Source organism: Canis lupus, chromosome 6, assembly GCF_011100685.1.
Source record: "Canis lupus familiaris isolate Mischka breed German Shepherd chromosome 6, alternate assembly UU_Cfam_GSD_1.0, whole genome shotgun sequence".
In the NCBI taxonomy this organism is placed as follows: Eukaryota; Metazoa; Chordata; class Mammalia; order Carnivora; family Canidae; genus Canis; species Canis lupus.
Window position 1 is genome coordinate 15634418 of NC_049227.1, and position 21728 is coordinate 15656145.

A 21728-nucleotide genomic window follows, 5' to 3' on the forward strand; every position below is an offset into this window, starting at 1 on the left:
GGTGTACAGGACAGGCCCGCGGGTGGGGGAGGACTCCTGGCGGGCACGCCCCCCCACTAGCGGGGCCACGCGGGGACCTCGCCCCCTTCCCAGCCTCAGCGGCCTCGCCTGGGCCTCCGCCAGCGTGAGCACCCGGGAGGAAAAGTCCCCTGAAAGCCCAGAAACGCCAGGGGCGTTTCCATGCTGGAGAGGGGCAGGCAAGGGCTCCCAGGACCAAAGGCAGGCCGGGGGGCTCCGCCACGTCCTAGCCTGGCTCCCCGTCTGTAGCGGGGCTTTGTCCCTCACTTTTCCACGATGCTGGAGCGTGGAGGCGGTGAAAAAGTCCCGAAGGGGCATTGAGGGGGGCACTTGACGGGATGAGCACTGAGTGTTATTCTATATGTTGGCAAATCGAACACCAATAGAAAATGAATTTATATATAAAAAAAAAAAAAAGAAAGTCCCGAAGCCACGGGGATCAGGATCAGTGGAGGGCGGGGGGGGGGGGGCGCTCCGAGGGGAGGAGAGGTGGGCGTGGCTCCGGGCGTGGGCGTGGCCCGAGGGGGCGGGTCCTGGTGAGGGGGCGTGGCCAGCCGAAGCGGAGCCTGGCTGGAGTGAGCCCTAGGGGCGGGAGCGAGCCCAGGGGGCGTGTCCTTCCCGGGGGCGGGTCCTTCCAGGGGGGCGAGTCCTCGCGGGGGCGGGTCCTTCCCGGGGGCGGGTCCTTCCCGGGGGCGGGTCCTGGCGGGGGCGGGTCCTGGCGGGGGCGGGTCCTTCCCGGGGGCGGCCTCGGGCCGCACTCCCGCGGGCGGCGCGGCTAAGACCGGTGGTGCCCGGGCTCCGGCGGGGCTCCGGCGGGAGTCGGCGCGGGGGTCGACGCGGGGGCGCAGGCGGGGCTCTGCGGGTCCCGCGGGCAGCGCGGGGTGGGTTCGCGGTCCCGGGAGGTGCAGTCGCAGCCTCGCGGCCGCGGGGTTCCCGCCGCCCGCATGGCCGCCATCAAGGCGCTGCAGCAGTGGTGCCGGCAGCAGTGCGAGGGCTACCGGGACGTGAGCATCACCAACATGACCACGTCGTTCCGCGACGGCCTAGCCTTCTGCGCCATCCTGCACCGCCACCGGCCCGACCTCCTGTGAGTGCCCCGCGGGCGAGGGGGCGCCGAGACGGGGGGGGGGGGCGAGCGGGGTCCTGCAGCCGCCACCGCCCGGGGCCCCGGCGTGTCCGTCCACCAAGCGGAGCCGAGCCGGAGCCAGGCGGGCCGCCCCCGCCGGCTTAGTCAGTCCGTGAGTCAGGCCGGCGTCTGGGCTCCGGCCACTGCCCCCCCTCCCGCGGCCTCCCTGGACAGGGCCGGCGGCGCTGCCCTCCTGCCCCCCTCAGCGCCCTGCCTGCCGCCCAGATCCGGGGTGCTGCCCTCCCCACCCCAGCCGGTCCAGGCACCTTGAGGAATGCAGCCCAGGGCCCCATGGGGAAGGGCCGGTTGCAGAGCCCAAAGCCCCAGACTTCCCAGCCCCTGACCACAAGCCTGCCTGGGCACCCCTGGGTGACAGGTGTGGGGCGGAGGCTGAGCCCCCATCCCTGGGAGCTAAGGGACGGGATTAGGGCCACTCCCTCCTGGAGGGTCTTGGAATGGTGGCTGGATCTTGTCTCCATCTCAACCCACTGCATGGGTTATTCACTCAGCAAACGCTCTTTAGCGGAGACTGGGACCTGGCTTGCTGGGATAGAGGTCTGTGTGATGAGGGCCTGGCCCCCAACTCGACTCGTGTGAACGGGAGATGGGTAAAACCCCCAAGAGAGGGTGCCTGGACTCGGGGGACGGAGGGTCAGGAAGGCTGTCCCCAGAAGGCCACCTGCCTTCTGGAAAAAGAGTGGTGTTCAAAAGCATTCTGAGAAGCCATGGCTGGATCCAGGGGTAGGTGGGGTGTGTGTTTGCCAGAGAGGTCTCCAGGTAGGGAGAGGCCAGAGCCAGCAGCTCAGTGAGTCCCCTTTCTGTACAGATGGGGGAACCAAGGCCCAGAGTCCAGACACCCTTGTTCAGGGCACAGAGCACGTCGGCAGAGCCGGGCTGGCACTTGGGGCTCCTCCCCAGCTCCCAGATGTACCCTGCACCCCCAGGCACCCTACCGGGAAGCTAGTCTCAACAAAGGTCGGCACGCACTTCCTCCTCCTGCTCACGGTTGTGAAATGCATTTGTGGAAACTCCTGGGGAGGCCCTGGGTGGCATTTGGGCAGCAGCTTCTGCCCCCTGTCCAGGGATGCACCTCAGTCACCCTTGGAGGCAGAAATGTTGGGCTTCCACAGTGAACACCCTCAGCTGAGCTTTGATGGGGAGGTAGGCCAAGGGTGGGACAGGTTGAGCCCCTCCTGGGAGCATGGCTGGGGACTGAGCCGAGGCAGCCTAGACAGCGCGGCTCAAAAAGTCTGCAAGGGTGGACAAATCAGGTACAGCTGTCTGCTGGCCAGCAGCCTTGGGCGACGCTATGGGTGTCACTGGAGATCTGGGCTTTTCTGAGCCCTGGGAGCTTCTATCTGCTCCTAGCCATGCTGGGTTAGAGGCTTCTGTGTGTGCATGTGTGTGCATGTGCATGTGTGTGTGTGTGGGGGTGCATGAGCCTGTCCCAGCATGCACTGCCTGAGCATGAGCACAGGTGTGCACATATGGGTGTGTACCATGCTAGCACAAGCAGGGGTCATATAACCGCTCCTTTAACCATTAATGAGTGCCTGCTGTATTCTCAGCAGCACACACTGAAGAAGGACTTGGCCCCTGCCCAGGGAAGTGATGTCAAGAGCTTCGGTTATTTCATTTATTGCTGACTTGGTTTTCGTTCACCTGCCCCCACTGGACTTTCAGCTCCAAAAGGATGAGGGTGTCTGTCTTGGGGATTGCTAATCCTCCGTGCCTGGAACTGTGTCTGGCCCATGACAGGTATTTGGTAGATACAAGCACATAGTTGGAGAGCTACAGATAAGGACATGCACTTGGGGCTCAGTAGGTAGGGTAGGACTTTGGTAAGTGTCATTGCAAGGTAGAGGCTCTGCAGGTGCCTGTGTGCAGTAGGGAAGGGAAGAGGCCATGTGACCTTAGAGGCAGAGATTGAGTGATGGGGCCCGCAAGCCAAGGATTGCCTGGAGCCAGTGGGCCAGCGGGGAGGTCTAAGGAACAGAAGGAGCACCTCCAGAAGGAGCAGGGGCCTGCCGACGCCCTGATCGTGGACTTCTGGCCTCCGGAACTGGAAGGGAATGGGTTTCTGTTTGTGTTCAGCAGTAGAACATTAGTACGGCTTTTGATACATGCTGGAAGGCCTGGTGGGGTGCTGTGAGGGTGCTGGTGTTGTGTCTGCACCCGAGTGTGGGCACATGTGTCCTTTGTTGCCTTACACACCCGTCCCCTACTCCCAGTCCCTGTGCTGCCCACCTGCCCCCAGGGGTGCACAGAAATACACAATATGGAGTAGTGCAGGATCGCGACCTCCCCGGGACACCTCCTTGGCCAGGCTGGGGCAAGCTCCCTCCGTGCTTCCCATCCTTTGGAGATCCTCTGGCCCCCGGAGGGTGGACATCTGGCTCTGTGTCTCCTGACTTTGCCACCAGGAAGTCCTTCCCCGTGCCTCATCTCCAGCCTTCCTGCTCCAGAGCCGCTTCCTCCCAGAGGGCAGCCTCTCTGGGAGCAGCTGTGAAGGAGTGCCGGGCGCTGAGCCAGACAGGTGGCGGTCAGGCAGCTCCGACGCCAGCTCCACGTCTGCGTCTGCCCACCAAGATCCTGCGGCCTTGCTCCAGGAGGCACGTGTGACGTGCTGGTGGCCATGAGGGGACCCCGGGAGGTGGGTATGGGTTGGGAGGTGGGCGCACCCGTGACACCCCACCGGAGTTGGCCGGGCAGCAGCAGCCCGGGCCCCTCTCTGCTCAGCCTGCCCCAGAGCTGCGGGCTTTCTCAGGGGGGCCTGCAGGGCGCCTGCCCGCAGAGTGTGTGGCACTCCACCCGAGGTCTGTTTCCCCAGTGACGCCACCTCCGCCAAGCAGCCAGGTGAGCGCGGGAGCCGCCCAGAACAAACAGCCCCTTCCTGCCCCGGGGCAGTAGACCTCTCAGGGCTGGAGCACACCGCTGGGCTCCTTCCCCTTCTGGGCTGACCAGGGGTGACTGACAGGTTTTCAGCAGAGAGGCGGGAGGTAGGGGTGGCGGCCTCCTCCAGGAAGGAGGGTGCAGGAGACCTTCCCAGCAGCGAGCATAAGTGTCCCGGCTTCCTTGGGCCATTTGTAGGGGTTGTAGAGGGGCCAGGGCAGGGTGTCAGTGAGTGCGGGTTCTGCTGCAGACTCGCGCGCCTCCCAACTCCTCAGTCCCTGATCTTCCTCCAGGACCCTCCAGCTTGGGAGGCCAGTGTCAGGCCTGGGGCAGAGCCCGTGGTGGTGAGGCGTCTCCCTGGCCACGGCAGGGCTCCCTGAGACCCACCCTGAGACTCGCACGTAGTCGGGAGCCAGGAGAGGTCCCCACCCGGGCACTCGGAGACCGCACTGTTTCCCCTCCTCGGGCCAGAGCGGAGGGTGGGCTGGGCCCAGGCGCCGGGCTGGCCTCGCCTCCCAGACCGGCCTCTTGGCCAGCAGGAAGCTGCCTGGGGACAGAGGCCTTCTGTTCCCCAGCCTCAGGGCCTGCTGCCCAGGCCCCCGCTGCCGCCTTCCGGCCAGACTCTCCAGGATGGACCCAGGCCGCGCTGCCAGCCCACCTCCTCAGGGTCGCCCGGGGCCAGTGCCCTGTGATGCCCCCCTCAGGCCACTGCAGAAGCCCCAGGGCTGACTCTTGCCTGGACCCTACCCTGGGCCCAGGCTTGGAGGGTCAGGGTCTGTTCTGGCCCAGGGGGAGGCCTGCGGCTGGGTAGCCAAGGCTGAGGGGTCTTTTTTGTCCATGGGGTGTAAGGAGGTGGGATCCTGGGCCCTGGCCCTGCACCCACCCAGGACACTTCTCCCAGCCTCAGGCTTCGGGCGCCTGGTCATGTCCCAGTCCTTCCGCGTGTCCACCCTGCCCCAGGACCTGTGCTAGCGTCTGCCCAGTGTCTCCCTGCCCTTCTGGCTTGTGGCTCCTATCCATCTCCGTGTGTCCCCCCTTCATCCCTGCTCCCCTCCTGGTGGGACTAGCTCCAGATATGTTGAGGGTGCCTGGAAAAGGCGCCTTCCCTTCGGTCAGCCCCTCCCCGCCGAGCGCCCACCCCCCGCAGGGCTGCATTTTGTTCCGGGAAATAAACAGCGTGAGGTCAGCTCTCCAGGAATTTGGAAGGGGTACACATTCCCAAGAGCCCCAAAGCCTGGGAGCAGGAGGCTGGCTGGCTTAAGAGTGTGAGGTCAACAGTCTTGGTCAGCTGTGGCCACAGGAGGGGCCATGCCTCAGGCTCTGGCGGCCAGGCTGGGGCTGGGCACACACGGGCATAGGCGGGCACCCGGCCAACGGCAGACAAGTCAGCGGTCACACGACATACGTGTAGACCCGATGGGTGCGTTCATTGGCCGATGTTGAAAGAATAGATGGACACAAGTCCCCTCATTTGGCAAGTGCTGGAAGAATGAATTCATCAGCGAGCATTTACAGAGCGCCAGCTGTGTGCAGGTACCGTGGAGTCATACCAGAACGGATCTGAATTTAAATGAGAGGGATTCCACTAAATCCTGATCTCACCGGGGTGAGGGGTCGGGGTGCCCTGAGCCACAGCCCACCCGGTGTGCAGGTCCTTGGGCTGTTGCCACTTTGGCAAGGGGCAGCCACTCACAGCTTGAGAGGGCGAGGCTTGGGCATTTGGTCCAGCAAGTCCCTACGTGCCACCTCTCCGAGGATTGGCCAAAGTGGGACCATCACTGAAGCCGGCCCTACGGGGTACTGCACACATGCATCATCTGAGTCGGGTGCTGGCAGGTAGGCCCCTCCTGAGGTTCCGGGGCCTCCCCGTGGCTGGTGGAGGGCCAGCTCCCCTCCGTACGCATCTGGGTCCTGATTTCCCTTTTTCTATAAGATGCCAGTCATTTTGGATTAGGGCCCACCATCATGACCTCATTTTAACTGGATTCTCTGTCAGGGAGATCCTATTTCCAAAGAAGGTCATGTTTGGGGGTCCTGGCAGTTAGGACTCCAACAGATCATTGCGGGGGGCACAGTTCAGCCCATCCCAACAAGAGTGCCCGACGGCAGAGAGCTGGTCCTGTTGGACTTCCTGATTGGGATGGGCGTGGTCTCTACCTGGCACCCTCTGAAGGCTTTGCGAGGCAGCACGCTGGCCCTAGAGTGCCCCAGAGCGCCGGGCCAGGCAGCCCTCAGGGACAAAGGCAACGCCACCCGCACCCCATGATGCGGGGGATGTGTGCTCACGCAGCTGCCTGCCAGAGGCAGAGACGTGTCCACTCGGGGACCTGCAGGGTGCCTCTGGGGAGGGGGTGATTGAGGCCCAGGGTGGGTGTGTTCTGCACGTAGGGAGAAGCGTGGGCCGAGCTTGGGAGGCCGGGAGGGCAGGGCCCGTGGCGGAGAGCTTGCTTTGGGAGGGGCGGGGCGGTCGTGATACTGGCCAGGGTGTCCAGTCCCGCTCTGGAGGTCTTAGGGGTCCAGGGGAGCAGCTGGGCAAGGTGCTGAGCGGGGGGTGGCCCTTGACCTTGAGTGGAAGGTCACCTCAGCATCTTTTGACCCGGATGCCTTTGCCCGTGCTCAGCGGGTGCCAGCATCACTGCTGTGGGTGCTGGACCGGGTGTCCTGGCCTGCCTAGGGCGCTGAGATGCTCATTCAGGGTCCCGGCCAAGTGAGGGTCCTCACCCCCCACTGCTGAATCCTCCAGGCAGAGCTGCTGCATCCCCTCCCCGAGGCAGATGCAGGGGGCAGAGGGCCTCCTTCTCCTTGGTGTTTGGAGACAAAACAGAACTTGTTATCCTGCCCTCCTGCCACCCGGGCATCTTGCTGAGGACATGGCCGTTTGGGTCAGTGACCTGGGGCAGGTCTGGAAAAGAGATTGAACTTTCAAAGGGAAGGGGTGGGGGAGGGGTGGGCCAGGGCCCAGCATGCCGAGAGCCCCCTGGGCCACCGATGGAGACGGACCGCTCCACGTGCCATGGACGCTGGTGGGACAGCCCTGGTGACCTGCGTGTGGCTGCACTGAGGAAGCAGGAGGGTGCCCTGCCTGCCCCTGCCACCCCCCTTGTCCCCCTGGAGACAAAGCTGCCTGCCATCTTGCCCTTGCACAAAAGCACCATCTGTGTTCACGGGGTGGTCTTACCATCTGGAACACGTTACCTGGGAGGTGGTCCAAGCGGACGGTGAGGTCTCCCTGAAGCCGGCAGGGTGATGGACGTGGGGCTGGAGGCTGGTGGGGGCCTCCTTGGAGGGAGGCAGGCAAAGGCAGCCCTGTCCCCTCCCCCGCCCCGCGGCCCAGGTCGAGGCCACAGGGCCCTGCCACAGCCAGGCCTCTTGGCTTACATCCTCCTCCAGACAGGGATACTGAGGCCTGAGAGTGGAGAGGCTCCCCCAGAGTCTGACGGTGCAACACGGCTGGGTCGGGAGGCAGCTCCCAGCCTGAGCCCTTTTCCACCCTGCAGAACCACCCAGCGTGCGCCGAAGGGGCAGAGCTGCCGTGGATTGCCCTGCCAGTGCGTATTTGAGCAGCCTGCGTCAGGATGAGCGCCTGCTGGGCCCAGCGGTGTTTTCTGCTCCAAGCTTCCTTGCAGGGGTGCCTGTGGTGGGTGGGGGCTCCGAGTCCTGGGACCAGCCTGGAGCTGTAGTGGGCTCTCTTTGTCCAAACGTCGGCTTTGCGTGTGACATCCCCAGGCAGGCCCACCACCCAGGCTGGGCCCTGGCACCTGGGATGTCTTGTACCCCCGAGGTCAAGTGCGGAGGGTGCCCTGACCAGTGGGCAGCATGGAGCTCTATCCCACACTGCCTTTTGTGTCCACCCTGTGGCCTCACCCCTGGGACATGGGCCTCCCGTGACCCACTAGGCCCATAACCTTCTGGGAGTTTGGAAGCAGGCCATTTGGAGGTGTGCCTGACTGTACTCCCCAAGCTGGTGCTTGGCCTATCTTGGCCCAAGGTAACTCTGGGAGGACAGGGCCCTGGGGTGGGTCCTGGTGTGGGTCGTGCCCTTTCCCACCCTGTGGGGACCAGCCACCCTGAGCCTGCCATCAGCCTGGTGGCCAGGGGGTAAGCACTTGGTCTCTGCAGGGCACCAGAGGTGAGGGTCGTGGCTGCAGGGCCCGATGGTCGCCAGGGTGCTGGCCGGCATTGCTGAGCCTGGAGCAGGGCCGACTCTGCTCACTCCTGGCTGCCTTGGGACCTCATTCCTTCACAATTGCTGCTTCTGGACTCGGTCTCTCTATCTTGGCAGGGTGACCTCTGAGCTGCTTTGGACACCTGTATTTTTCTCTTTCAGAGACTTCGATGCTCTCAGGAAGGAAAACGTTTATGAGAACAACAAACTGGTGAGTGTCCTTGTTCCTGCCTCAAAGCCACTGTGGCCAGTCTGTCCTGTGCCATCACTCAGGTCCCAGGGACCACCCTCAGGTACCACCAGGGCAGCTGTGGGAGGTGCTGGCACAGCAGGTGAGCATCTGGAGGCCAGAGACGTGCTGCTGAGCTCCACAGCCTGTCCTGAGCCAGGGGACCCCAACCCCAGAAATAGCCTCCAATCTGGTGCCCAGGCCCTCCTGGCTCCTTCTTCCTGTCACAGAAGGAAGAGATTGGGGGTGGCTGGGACTTTAGTTACCATCCAAGGCAGAGTGGGTCCAGAGGTGGCTCTGGGAGGACCAGCCCTGGGGTGAGTCCTGGCTGGGCCGTGGCCCTTCCCCACCTTGTGGGGACCAGCAGCCCCGAGCCCACCTGTGGGCCTGGCCACTGGGTCCTGAACACACTGCTTGCAGCCTCGTGCTCTGGCCAGCCTGGGTCCAGGGTCCTGCCCGCCGCCCCGCTGCCAGACGCTTCCCTGTGCCAGCTTCAGTTTCCTTGCTGCAGAATAAGCCCCATTATTGCGCTGGGTTGATGCCCAGAGAGGCAGACACGCACCGGGCCTCCCCAAGCTGGCTCTCCCAGCTCTGGGGTGGCAGGCCCAGCTCTGCGGGTCAAACCCGCACAGCCGATGCGCGCTCCGCTCGGCTCCTGCACGACTTGCATTTCCATCTGACTTAATTTAGAGGAAGTAGTGACAAATTCAGTTCCTCCGCCATGCTCTCCACCTGTCAGATGCTCACAGTAGATCGTGTGGACTAGAGCTCGTCCATTGTCACAGAAAATTCTGTGGGGACGCCATAGCGGGTGGGCCGGATGAACACGTGGGACAGAGCAGGGCAGGTGTGTGAGGCCGCCGTGTGTTTGTCCTGAGGGGACAGGGCAGGCTCCCCTGGTAAAGAGGAGTCCCATGGGCACCTCTAGGAGGGGCCAGCCTGGTGGGGGGCTGCTGGCACGAGGCTGTCCCCTCTGGAGGGCACCTTGGCTAGTAGGAGAAATAGCAAGGGGGCACGGCGGGAACAGAATTAGAGGCAGTGGGAACAGAGGGAGAGGCAGTGGGAACAGAGAGGGAGTGCGGTGGGAACAGAGTGGGAGAGGCAGTGGGAACAGAGTGGGGGCGCAGGCAGGACAGACTGGGGGAGGTGGGGGCAGGTGGGCATGGGAAGCAATTGGCCTCCTCCCAGGGCTGCTGGGCTGGGGTGCTCAGGTCTGTAGGATCTATACTGAGGACCAGGTGGATGGTGAGGGGATGAAGGTGCATCATGAATAGTCAGATTCCGCACACATTTTGAAGGGGAGTCGAAGGAGTTTCGAGGCTTTTGGCCTGAGCCTTGGAAGGAAGGTCACCGCTGGCTGGGCTGTGTGTCTGGGAGAGCTCAGGAACCCAGTTTTGGGCACATGGAGATGGACATGTGGCCCTCAGGCATGGCATGGGTATCTCAGCAGTTTAAGGGAAGGATATGGATAGGGACCTGAGGACTGTCAGGTGAGGGATGGGCATTTACAGGCAGGAGATGCCAGGCTGGCCATGTGGGGACTGGCTCCCCAGATCCTTCAACCCTGCATAGTTAGGATATGGTCCCTGTTGTACAGACCAGTAAACTGAGGCCCAGGGAGGTCACGCAGCCTGAGCAGAGCTCAAACCTTGAACCTAGACCTTTCTGGGCCTGGGCGGGTTTCTGGCCTCCTTCCTGGAGGGTGCTGGTGGCCTGATGGAGACGGATGGGGTGTCCCCCAGCCCACCTGCGCTGACCACTCCCCCCAGGCCTTCTGTGTGGCCGAGGAGCAGTTGGGCATCCCAGCCCTGCTGGACGCTGAGGACATGGTGGCCCTGAAGGTGCCAGACCGGCTGAGCATCCTGACCTACGTGTCACAGTACTACAACTACTTCCATGGACGCTCCCCCAGTAAGTTGGGGCTGGAGGCCCCCCCAGGCCTTGCATCTGCCAGGCTGGCCCTCTGTCTTGGGCCCAAGTGAGCCCCCCTGCCAGCTCAGTGGTGGTTTTTAGCACCACCCGGCAGGGCAGAAAGCAGCAGGGAGGCCTCTCTGGAGTCACATCCGTGGGGCTCCCTGAGCTGTGGCTTCCTCCCCGGGGGAGTAGCCCCCACCCTCCTGCCACCATGAGGGTCCGAGCCCCCCAGACCCCACACTCACCTGTGCACCAAACAAAGGCACCCAGATCTTGCCTCTCCTTCCCCTCTGCACCCCTGGAGCCCATGCCCACAAGTCTCGCCTCAGGCAGCTTGGCAGACCCTGTGTGGGCTCCGAGGCCTGGCTCCAGAGGCGCCCCCCCACCCCCGTTTGGTCCTGACATTTGGCAGGCCGGTGGGGGATGGGCCCAAGGGACTGGACTCCAGCTGCTCTGCGCACCCCGAAGCTCAGCTCCTTCCCCTCCCCTCACATTCCTCATCCAGGCCTTAGAAATCCCCGGAACCACTCTGGGCACAGGACCAGCCCCGCCTTGATATTTCCACTTTGTGGAGAAACAGAAAAGTTCCATTTCCCTGACCCCAGATCGGGGCTCTTGGAGCCTGGGGGGAGGGGCGTGGGTCAGACCAGGCCCCTGCTGGGAATGTGTGCTTGTGGTTGTTCCAGGCTGCCCCTTAGCCTGCTCCAACAGCCCTGGGCTCCAGGCCTCATGTTATCCACTGGCACCCACAGAGAACCCAGAACGGGGGTGGGGGGGGGTGGGGAGGTGGCCCCAGATACTTTGAGAGCCTGATCTCACATGTCTCATGCCAGTTGGGGGTATGGCTGGTATCAAGAGGCCCCCTTCGGACTCTGATGAGGAACCATCTGGGAAGAAGGCTCCATCCCAGCTGGCCAGGCCCTCACCCACTCCAGCCCGGGGGCAGCCGCTGTCTCCAGTCAGCACAAACCCCACCGTCCAGCGGAAGGATGGGAGCTTAGGAGGCCCCCTGCTGAAAACCGTAAGCACCCCAGCTCCACCTTCCCTCTGATTCTTGGGATTGTGACCTCTACACCGCAGGGCCTGGGATGGGGGTCCCCTTGGCTCCCCAGCACATCCTCAGCTGCTGTTTATCAGGATTGACTCCACATACCCCTTCAATCTTGCATGTCAGGATATGATCCCCGTTGTACAGATAGGTAGAATGAGGCCCAGGGAGATTATGCAGGCCAAGCAGATCTGAGACATTGAACCCTGACGTTTCTGGGCTCCTGAGTGGTTTCTGGCCTCCCGCCCCTCCCTCCTGGGTGGGCCAGGAGAGAATCCTGGGTGTGTCCTTCCCGCCTGCCCAGGGTGTTAGGCACCCCCACTTTCAGAGGTGGGGGGGGGGACAGAGGACGAGTGATGTGCTGTAGTCGGGCGCCCCCTGCTGTCCAAGTGACGAGGGAACTGCGGCCTGGTGTTGGGATTGCTGTACCTCTGGTGGCCTCAGGAGCGCCGGGATCTGGCCCCTGTCCCCCCAGACCCCCAAGGTCAGGCTGCAGCCCCTGAACTTAGAGTCCATCAGTGCCTGGTGGGCTGCTCCCCTCAGGGCCTCAGTTCTCTGGTCTGTAAAGTGGGATCTTCTTGCCTGCTGATGGGGCGGCTGTCAGGAGGAGAGCTGGGGCACATGACCTCTCCTAGCCTATGGTGAGGGCTCAGAAATAGTAACTGGCACCCCTCCCAAGGGCCAGGCCTCTGCAGGCAGCTCAGTCAGCAGCACCTGCGCAGTCTGCGGCAAGCACGTGCACCTCGTGCAGAGACACCTGGCTGACGGGAAGCTCTACCACCGGAGCTGCTTCAGGTAGAGCTGGTGTGTGCCTGTGTGTGCCTGTGCATGCCTGTGCATGTGTGTGTATGTGCATGTGTGTGACTATGCATGTGTGTGCATGCGTGCACCCTTTGTGTGAACCTGTGCATGTGTGCATGCACTTGTGCATGTGCATGCACCTGGGCACGTGTGTGTGTGAGTGCGGCCATGCATGTGTATGCATGTGCGCCTATGCATGTGTGCACACTTCTGCATGTGTATGTGTGCTCTCGTGAATGTGCGTGTGTACCCATGCATGTGTGTATGTGCCTGTGAATGCACATGTGCACCCTGTGTGTGTGGGCCCGTGCATATGTGTGCATGCCTGTGCATGTGTGTGCATGCCCCTGTGTGCCCATGCATATGTGCACTTCTGTGCACATTTGCGAGCATGCGTGTTCACCTGTGCACACTTGCACCCATGAATGTATGCACGTGCACTTATGTGTGCATTTGTGAGTATGCATGTACACAGGCATGGACACTCTAGGTGTTTGCACCCTTAATGAGGATTTGTGGAGTCTGTGACTCAAAATGACTGTTGAGTCTATTGCCACAGGAGTTGGCACAGGGTTGCATGAGTGTGTACTCATGGGAGTGTGTGTGAATAAGGGAATGCACGCATGCCTGCCTGGAGTGTCCTCATGGGTCTTTCTCTGCCCTGTGCCAGGTGTAAGCAGTGCTCCAACACACTGCACTCTGGGGCTTACAGGGCCACCGGCGAGCCCGGCGTCTTCGTGTGTTCCAGCCACCACCCCGAAGCTGCCTCTGCAAGCCCCATGTTGCGGGGCCCAGCCCCACGACAGCCAGGGGCCATACCCTCAGACTCCAAGCCGCCCAGTGCCCCACAGAAGGCCCAGGAGGCAAATGGGCCCCGAGATGCAGGGCCAGAGTCCAGGCCAGCGGCCCGGGAGCCTGTGATGGGCAACTCGACTGCCAAAGGCGTCCCTGCTACGGCCAACCCTCAGGCCACCGCCTCTTCCCACGTCCACGCAGGGAGCCCAGCCAGGCCTGCATTCTTGGCGGGCCTCCAGGGTGGCAGAGCCAGCACACGTGTGGCCAACAGCTCCCCAGCAGGGTGGTCATCGGCGGGACAGCACACAGCAGCAGTAATCCCCCGTTCTGCCCCAACGCCAAATGCCCTGGACTCTCGCCCAGCCACCCCACAGGGCCGGGTGACCCCTCAAGTGGCACCCCCCCACACCAAGGTCAGCTTGGGCCCAACGTCTCCAGGCCCAGCAGACACCCCAGACTGGGCCCCATCAGCAGCCTCCAAGATGCAGCAGGCCCGGGAGAGGTTCTTCCAGACTCCTGGAGCTGCCCCCAGCCCTGGCCCAGCTGGCAGGGCCCCGGCTCCTGCAGATGTGCCTTCTAGGGCCAACAGCAGGGAGCAGGCGCTGAGCTGCCTCCGGAAGGCCCTTCCCAGGCTTGAGACTGGTGCTCCGGCACCTGGCAGGTGGGTGGGGAGGAGCTGGGGCAGGCGGGGTCGGGGGCAGCCTAGGAGGCTTCCAGGCCCTGCCTGGCTCTGCTCCCCAGCTTCAGCTTCCTCACCTGGAAATTGGGAATGAGACAGGACCCAGAGTGCCTGGTGCTCAGCAGGAGGGGATGCAATTGTGACTGCAAAGTTGTCGGGGCACAGATGCTGCCCCTGGGGTCACCATGTGGCACACACTGAGTCGCACCTGAGGACACCTGTTTTACAGACGGGAAACCAGAGGCTGTGAGAAGCCCTGGATTGTCCTATCTGAGCCGGGTGGAGCTCATCGCCGCCCCCTGCCTGCGTGGCAGTGCCTGCCTGGTGCCTTCAACACACTGGTCACGGAGCAGGCCCTGGTGGGATGGAGGGTCCCAGTGTTTGTGTCCTGAGGCTGCTGGGACAAAGCACCCAAACCACCAGAAACCTATTCTCACCCGGCTCTAAACACCTGAAGGCTGAACTCGAGGTGGGCAGGGCTGCACTCCCTGCGCCAGCTCTCGGGGAGGGTCCTTCCTGCCTTTTCTAGCACCTGCTCACCCTGCATCCCCTGCTCATAGGCACAGCCTCCATCTGGGCCCCCGGGGTCACCTGGCTTCCATCTGTGTCTATGTCCTCTACTCTTCTGTCTCTGCTAAGGACACCCGACGCTGGACTTAGGGCCACCCTAATCCAGGATGACCTCATCTAAACTTGGTTACGTCTGCAAAGACTCTATTTCCAAATAAGGCCACACCCTGGGCTTCCGAGTGGACATGAATTGGGGGAGGGGGACACAATTCATACTACGGTGGCCTCTTGAGTAAGGAAATTGCATACTAGGCTGGCTGACAATGCTGCGCCTGCTGCCTCATGCTGCCCTTTATTTTGGGGGAGCATTCTGGCTTAGAGCTGCTTGGGCCCACTGGATTAGCTGGTGGTGCCCCAAGAGAATGAGCCTGCCTTGCCACTCCAGGCCTGGGGGTGTCCAGAGCACCTGGGGACTGAGGCTGCGTGGCTGTGAAGCCTCTCTCGGAGGCTTCCTGCAGGGTGTCTGCCTAGGGCAGGGCCCAGCTCCTCCTGGTCACCCTGGGCCCAGGGAGCAGGGAGAACAGTGGGGAGAGATTGGTTTCATAGGGAGCACAGGGCACATGGAGGAGCTGCTGTGGCTTGGTGAGGTGCCCAGCTTGCTGCCTTGGGCTCTCCTGGGTGCTGGTGGCCATGCTTCCTGCACGTGTGTGTGCCTGGGGATGCAGGATGGCCTGGTGATGGGCAGCCCGCTTGTGGGGCTCATCCTTATTGCTTAGATGGGGCTAAGCAGGCTTGGCTGGCCCACAGCTCTGGGCAGGGCTTCCACAGGGAAGTCCCAGGTGCTTCTGGGCAGGTAGATGAAAGAGGGAGGGGCTGTGGGTATGGCCCCTCCCCACACCCCATGCATAGTGTGTTTTGGGGCCATTTTAATCTCAGCTGATGCCAGAGTTAAATGGAAAGGTAAAATCAGGTGCCATATACACCTGTGCCAGAAGTGGGTGCCCTTGGCCTGTCCCTCGGAGGGACTATCTGTAGGTGGACGTCAGGAATCCTCTGCCAGGGGAGGTTGAGGGGCTTCTGCCTGAGGGTCATGGTGGGAGGGGGCTCCTGGATCCACCTGTGCCTGATGCCTACCCTCTCACCCATAGGTCCTCCCCGGCCACCTCCCCTGCTCTGAAATCCCATAGCAGAGCTGAAGGGCCACAAGCAAGTCCATCAGCCAAGCTGTCCCAGGTGGCACCTGCCCAGGTCCTCAGCCCCCCTGCGAGGACTGAGCCACCAGCCCCAAGTGTGAGCACCACCTCACGGGCATCCACGTCACTCCAGGTGGACAAGAAGGACCCGCCTGTGTCCTCAGGGGCCAGCAGGGTGGGTGCTGGCTCCAGGCTGAAGCCAGAGGCCCCAGTGGCAAAGGGTAAGCTCTCCCGCTGATGCGCCATGGGGAGGTGTGGGGTGGGTTGTGTGGTGCCTGTGGCTGCTCTGCTCCCTGGCCTCTGGTTCTGTAGAACCAGCCCAGCTCCCATGTTACCCCCATCTTTGGCGCCCCCTGGTCCCCACTTTCTCCCCACTCTGACTCCAATTTCCGGAGTGCCAGATGCCCCTTCGGGCTTGTGTGTGTCTTTACAATCACTGTTCACTGCCCACCTGCCCTGCCTGCATGTCCTGCTGCGGCCATGGCCCAACCTCGTCACTGTTCCCTGGTGACGCCAGGTGGCTGTCAGTTACTCTCTCCTGCTTTGCACTCCTTGCAGGGTCACCCCCTCCCATGGGGTTTTGCATCCACTGTCTGTATCTGTTTTCCTGCTCTGTCCCAACAACAGGGCCCTAAGGGTCCTAGAAGCCCCTTGGACTGCTTACTGTCACTGCATATGCTTTCTGGGTGACTGTGGAGTTGGCTTTTTTCTGGGTGCCTGGGTATCTCTTAGGAGAGCCCTGGAGGGACTGAGCTGGGCTCAGAGAACACCCCGCACATAGGTTTTTACTGAGACCTTTCCTTGGCTGAGCCCCCATCATGAAAGCCACTCTGTTCTGAACCACTCAGCCCACAGACACACTGGCACTCCACAACCACGGGACTCAGCTGGTCACACCCTCTCTATTGGGCAGCTGGGGACTTTGAGGCCCAGAGAGGGGACATGGCACAGGTGGTCAGGCCAGAAGTCCTGAGCCGGACTCCCAGCCCACCTGTCCCATGGGCCAGGCTGGTTGTGTGGGTATCTGAGAGGGACTGGCTGCCGGAAGATGGGGTGGGGGTGAGTGAGATCCAGTCTTTTCTGGCAGAGCCCAGCCTCCCAACCCGGAATACCCCCTCATGACCTGTGTCCCTGCCCCCCACCTAGGCTCAGGCACCAGCCCCCAGGAAGGCCAGGAAGACGGGCCCGCAGGATGGAGGGCCCGCCTGAAGCCGGTGGAGAAGAAACACCCTGCTGAGAGGTGAGGGGAGGGTGGGCAGGGCTCGGGGGCAGGGGGTCTCCCTGGGACCTGCACCTGGGCCTATGGCTTTGTGCTCATGAAGCTGAGCATTAGCACAGGGCCTGGTACACAGTAGGTGCTCAACAGATGCTTACAGGTGAATGATGGCATGCATGTGGACTGATGGACACACCCACAGAGGGATGTGTGCGTATCTGCTTGGACCATTCACTGGGTGTAGCAGAAACCAATTCACACCAGCCTAAGTGACAAGGGTGCAATGATGGGGGGAGCAGTCACACCAACCTGAGTGATGGAGTGGGGCAGTCACATGGGCCTGAATGACGAGGGAGCAGCCACACTGACCTGAGTGGCAGGGGAGCAGTCACACCAGGCTGTGACACAGGACCACATTCCCTTTGTGTGGCTGGAGCATCAGGAGGGTGGGCAGCTGTGGGGAGGGTCTGTCAGGCCCGGGGTCCTCACTTACCTGAACCAGCCATGGTGGCCAAGGGATGAAAGCCCACCAGGCCTAAGCCTGGAGCGGCCATGCTGGCTCTACAGCGGGGAAGGGACAGCCCCCCCCCCCCCCCCAGAAAGCTTGGGTGGGACGGGGAAGGAGATGCATCCCTGCATGAGGCTGCAGATGCCAGGGCCGGACGGTCACACGATCCATCCCGGGGGCTGGGCGTGCTGGTCCAGGGTCACCCGTGATGAGTGGCCAACCTGTGTGTAGTGTAGCAGTGGGTGGCCCACGGGTGGGCGGCACACTCGGGTCCTGTGCCAGCTGTGAGTGCCTGAGCATGTGCACACACACACGAAGGTGAGCACACAGGTGAACACACACACATGTGCTCTAGGAGGGTCACAGCCAGTCAGGTAGCCCTTACGTGCTCCGTGCACTCCTTTCTTGCCTCTGGTGGTCTGCACCTGGGTGTGGGGCAGCCTGTCCTGCCCTTGGCTGACCCCCTGCCCTCTGTCTAGGGTCCTGGGAGAGCCTCGGACAGGTGAGGCCCCTGGGAAAGCCCCTGGGAGCTCCGAGGGGCATGTCCACGTCCCTCCACCCCCTCGTTGGCCTGACAGGACAGCGGGTACAGCCAGCCCTGGGCCTGGCCTCTCAGGTAATGCTGGGCAGGAACCCGGGGGTCCAGATGCCCAGCCCGGGAACATGGCCCTGTGGTGCCAGAGGAGTCAGGTGGCAGCTCGTGTGTGCATGTGTGTGTCTTTACACTTGCACGTGAGTGTGCTGTCCCCAGCATTCTCAGCTGCCCCTGGATCCATGTCCAGCCCTCATGTCACTTCCTGTGTGACCTCAAGCCAGTCTCCAACCCGCTGGGCTCATTTGCCCCTGTGTTGTCGAGGACACAGAATCTGCCCTCCCTGGATGGACACGGGCACAGGAGACTGACCCTGTGCTGGCCGGTGAAGCCGGTGGGGTCCCCTTGGGTGACCACCCTGCTCAGAGAAGCAGTCGGGGGGGCACCAGACCTGCTGGCTTGACATGTGGCCCTGTCCTCTGCCCTCGGGCAGCCACCTCCTCCTCCCCGTCCCCGTCCCACCGCAAGAAGCTGGCTGTCCCTGCCAGCCTGGATGTTTCTGGCGACTGGCTTCATTCTGAGCCCTCAGAGCAGGAAGCCCCAACCCGGAGCTGGAAGGAAGAGAAGAGGAAGCCCCCTGCTCAGGGCACACCAGGTCAGCCCCCATTTCTAGTTGGAGTGTAGATGAAGGGGGCTCGTCTGAGGAGGGAGTGGCTGCAGGGGTTTGCAGGATGACAAGTGGAGGGAAGGTACCCCAGGGGAGGAAGCAGTGTCGACTGCACCTGCAGGTGGCCGGCTTCCCTTGAGATGGGGCAGGGGGCCTGGAGGACCCTTCAGAGCCCTGGCCCACCAGAAGGGAAGGGAGGACAGGACAGAGGCCCCAGCTCCTCCTGGTGCAGGAGCCACAGATACCTGGGGATGCTGATGCGCTTGCCCTTGGCAGGTTGCCTGCAGGGCGTCCGGGCCGCTGACTTGGGGAAGCTGGGGGGCCAGGGAGGGCATGGGGATGGTGCCTGCATCTGTGTGTGTGCTCTGGCTTTGGGACACCATTGGAAGGGAGCAGGGGAACCCCGGGCAGGGGCCTGGGCCTGGTGCCCCCAGGTCCAGGAGACTTGTCTTATCATCAGCAGGGAGGTCCTTGGGTTCGTCTAGTGTCCCCACTCCACCCAGCAAGGCAGTGACCAACCCGGCCACGGTGAGTAGTCGAGGGTGCAGGTGGGCCAGGAGCTCAGCCCTCTGGGGCATGACCCGACCTCTCTGCCTGCCCCTTACCTCCCCTCCGTCCCCAGCGGCCCCCGAACTACATGCCCCCAGAAGAGATCCAGAGGCACATGCAGGACATCGAGAGGCAGCTGGACGTTCTGGAGCTCAGGGGTGTGGAGCTGGAGAAGCGTCTACGCGCGGCTGAGGGGGGTGAGCCTCGTCTACCCGACACAGGCCTGCCCCCTCCCCATGGCCCCGGCCGGGCCTCCACCAGCTTGACCCGGGGGCCTCACTGGCCCTGGCCTGACCCTCCCGGACCCCCTCCACAGATGCCTCTGAGGACACCCTCATGGTGGACTGGTTCCAGCTCATTCACAAGAAGCAGCTGCTGCTGAGGCAGGAGTCGGAGCTGATGTACAAGTGAGGGGTCCAGCCGTTCCACCTCGGCCCGAAGGGTCCTCTCCGGGATGGCCACCTCCGGTCTGCACGGGCCGGGCTCAGGCACGGGGGAGGTCAGCCAGGCAGGCCGGGCCTCACGCCTGCGTCACCTCGGCAGGGCCAGGGACCAGCAGCTGGCAGAGGAGCAGTCGAACCTGGAGGGGGAGCTGCGTCAGCTGATGGCCAAGCCTGGTGAGTCCCGTCTACCCCCACCCTTGGGAACCTGGGCCGGGAGGGTGATGGGGGCGGGCCCTTCCAGGCCCCTCCGACTGGCTGCCTGCGTGGCTACCCTTTGGAGAGGCTGATGGGATGTAGTTATGGCCCACATGCTGGAGCCCAGGGTAGTCTCAGCCCATCCACTCCTGGCCGTGCGTCCTCGGCCAGGGCACTCAACTTCTCTGTGCTTCCAAAGTGGGGACAGGACTCACGCCTACCCCATCAGCTGCAGTGATTCCAGGGCAGTAAGCCCTGACCAGCTCAGCCTGCAGGTGCCGTGGATGGAGTGGCTGAGGGCCCAGTGCTGGGGGCTCAGGTCCTGGCAGTCCTGCCTCTGCCCTTCCTTGCTGTGGGATGGGGGCGCTCTTCCTCTGATCTGGTCTTTCTTTCACTCATTCACTCATCCATCCACCCACCCATCCATCCATCTGTCCGCCGGTCCACGCGCCGGTCCACCCATCCATGCATTCAGCATTGCCAAGAGCCCACCGCAGATGGGCAGACTCTGTCCCCGTTGTCCGCCAAACCCTCCCCCACATCCAGTGGAGGAGTCTGACCCTGGAAAGTGGGGATGCCATGCCCTGAGCAGGGCGGGACAGCAGGGCTGCCGCTGAGGGCAGGCTGTCCCTGCAGAGAGTCTGAAGTCACCCCTGGACCAGCAGCGGGAGGCGGATCTGCTGAGCCGGTACATAAGTACAGTGGAGGACCGCAGCAACATCGTGGACGTCCTGGAGGAGGACCGGCTCAGGTGAGGGCGGGGCCTCGGGGGCCCAGGGGAGGGCAGGGCCTCTGGGGTCCAAGGAGAGGAGCCTCGGGGGTCCAGGGGAGGGCAGGGCCTCTGGGGCTCAGGGGAGGGACCTGGCAAGGCCACAAAGTCAGCGGCCAAGTTTGTTAAATATGTTACTCTCTGGGCTGAGGGAGCCCTGGCCCAGGTCCTCCCAGGGCCTTCCATCCTGTATCACCGATGAGGGTCAGCACCCAGAGAGAGTAGGCACTGCCTTGTTGGCAGGTGGAAGGACCCAACTACTATCCTGTCCTGTTTCAGAGAGCTGGAGGAGGACGAGATGCTACAGAACATGATCCAGAATCTGGGTAACTGTAGGGCCAGGGCAGAGGTGGGAGGGTCGGGGCTACACCTTCTGTGGGACTGGGGGCCAGGACCCCATGGCAGATGCAGCCCCAAGGGAGCAAGCTTCCCATCATTCAGATGAGCCAAGAGCAGCTCCTGACCATGTAGTTGGGGTAAGGGCCATGCTCAGGCCGGTGGGTGCTCTGAAGGCAGGTGCAGAGGTGCTTCCTAGAAGGAAGGGCAGAAGATCAGGGCTTCTGTGGGGGCCTGGCTCCCTGCAGGTGGGAGGGAAGGGCATGTTGGCAGGGGCAGGTGCTGAGAGGTGGCACCTGTCCTAGTGTCCGCCCTCCCCACTCCCAGATCTCCAGAGAAGCAGTGGGGATCAGAAGAAGAAGTCCAAGTTCAGCTTGTCCAGAGTCCTGTCCCTGAGGAGCAAAAGGAACCCCGAGTGAGCTGCCTGGCCAGCCGCAGGACCCTGACCCTTGGCCCGGGGAGGGTGGCCACCGTGGGGGTGGGGTTGTGGTGTGGGGATGTGCACCACCCTCCCTGTGGGGTCTGAGCAGCCACAATAAAGGAACAAACCACATGGCCTGGGCTCCCTCTCTTGTTCTCCACTCACCACACTCCAGGGTAGCCTGGCGCGGAGGTCTTGGTCGACTTCCAGTTCTGTACCAGTGTAGACACATCTGTGGCCTTGATCCTCTCTGCCCCAACAGTACTCAGGGGCTGGCCCCAAGCGGTCATCTCCAAAGCTTAAAGTCTGCTCCCTTGACTTTGGGGTGGAGGTGAGCTGTGCCCTGGGATGGAAGGATTTGAGCCTTGGACCCCTGTGTCCTGCAAGGGAGGGGGGCTCACCATCCTTCCCCATGCCTGCTGGACAGAGAGGACTAGAAGGGAGCAGGTCCCTGCAGCTCACTCTGAGTCCCTGCCTAGCACTGCCCTCGTGGAGGTGACCTGGGAGAGTAACTTCTAGGGGCCTCAGCGTCCCTGTGTGTGACAGGACTGGGCTTGTCTCGGTGCCATCTCCAGCCACTGTGGGTGCCCATCATGGCCGTGCTGGTGGACCCTCGACAATGGCACAGCGCCACCATTCCCCAGCCTGGTGGCAGACGGGCTCAGGACCACATGGGGCCCACAGAGCTCCCACTGCATCCTGCTGCCTTTACAGGGTGCCGG

The 21728-nt window shown here is 62.8% G+C and overlaps 1 protein-coding gene across 8 annotated transcripts; it reads left to right on the forward strand.

The window, feature by feature from the left end:
* The first annotated feature begins 868 nt into the window (after positions 1–868).
* MICALL2 (MICAL like 2) lies at positions 869–21138 on the forward strand. Of its 8 annotated transcripts, none has more exons than XM_038539678.1 (19): positions 983–1105; positions 1971–2119; positions 2716–2902; positions 8364–8412; positions 10173–10341; positions 11178–11365; positions 12072–12187; positions 12864–13649; positions 15326–15591; positions 16517–16610; positions 17574–17710; positions 18120–18281; positions 18754–18821; positions 18916–19039; positions 19159–19249; positions 19386–19459; positions 20117–20231; positions 20529–20575; positions 20913–21138. In XM_038539678.1, the coding sequence occupies exons 3-19, from the start codon at positions 2838–2840 to the stop codon at positions 21002–21004; spliced, it is 2643 nt and encodes an 880-aa protein (XP_038395606.1). In that variant the 5' UTR covers positions 983–1105; positions 1971–2119; positions 2716–2837; the 3' UTR covers positions 21005–21138. The 8 variants fall into 8 exon arrangements, with proteins under 8 accessions (XP_038395603.1, XP_038395605.1, XP_038395606.1 ...); XM_038539679.1 differs by having other exon boundaries at positions 984–1105; positions 10200–10341; XM_038539680.1 differs by lacking the exon at positions 2716–2902 and having other exon boundaries at positions 986–1105; positions 10200–10341.
* The last annotated feature ends 590 nt before the right edge of the window (positions 21139–21728 follow it).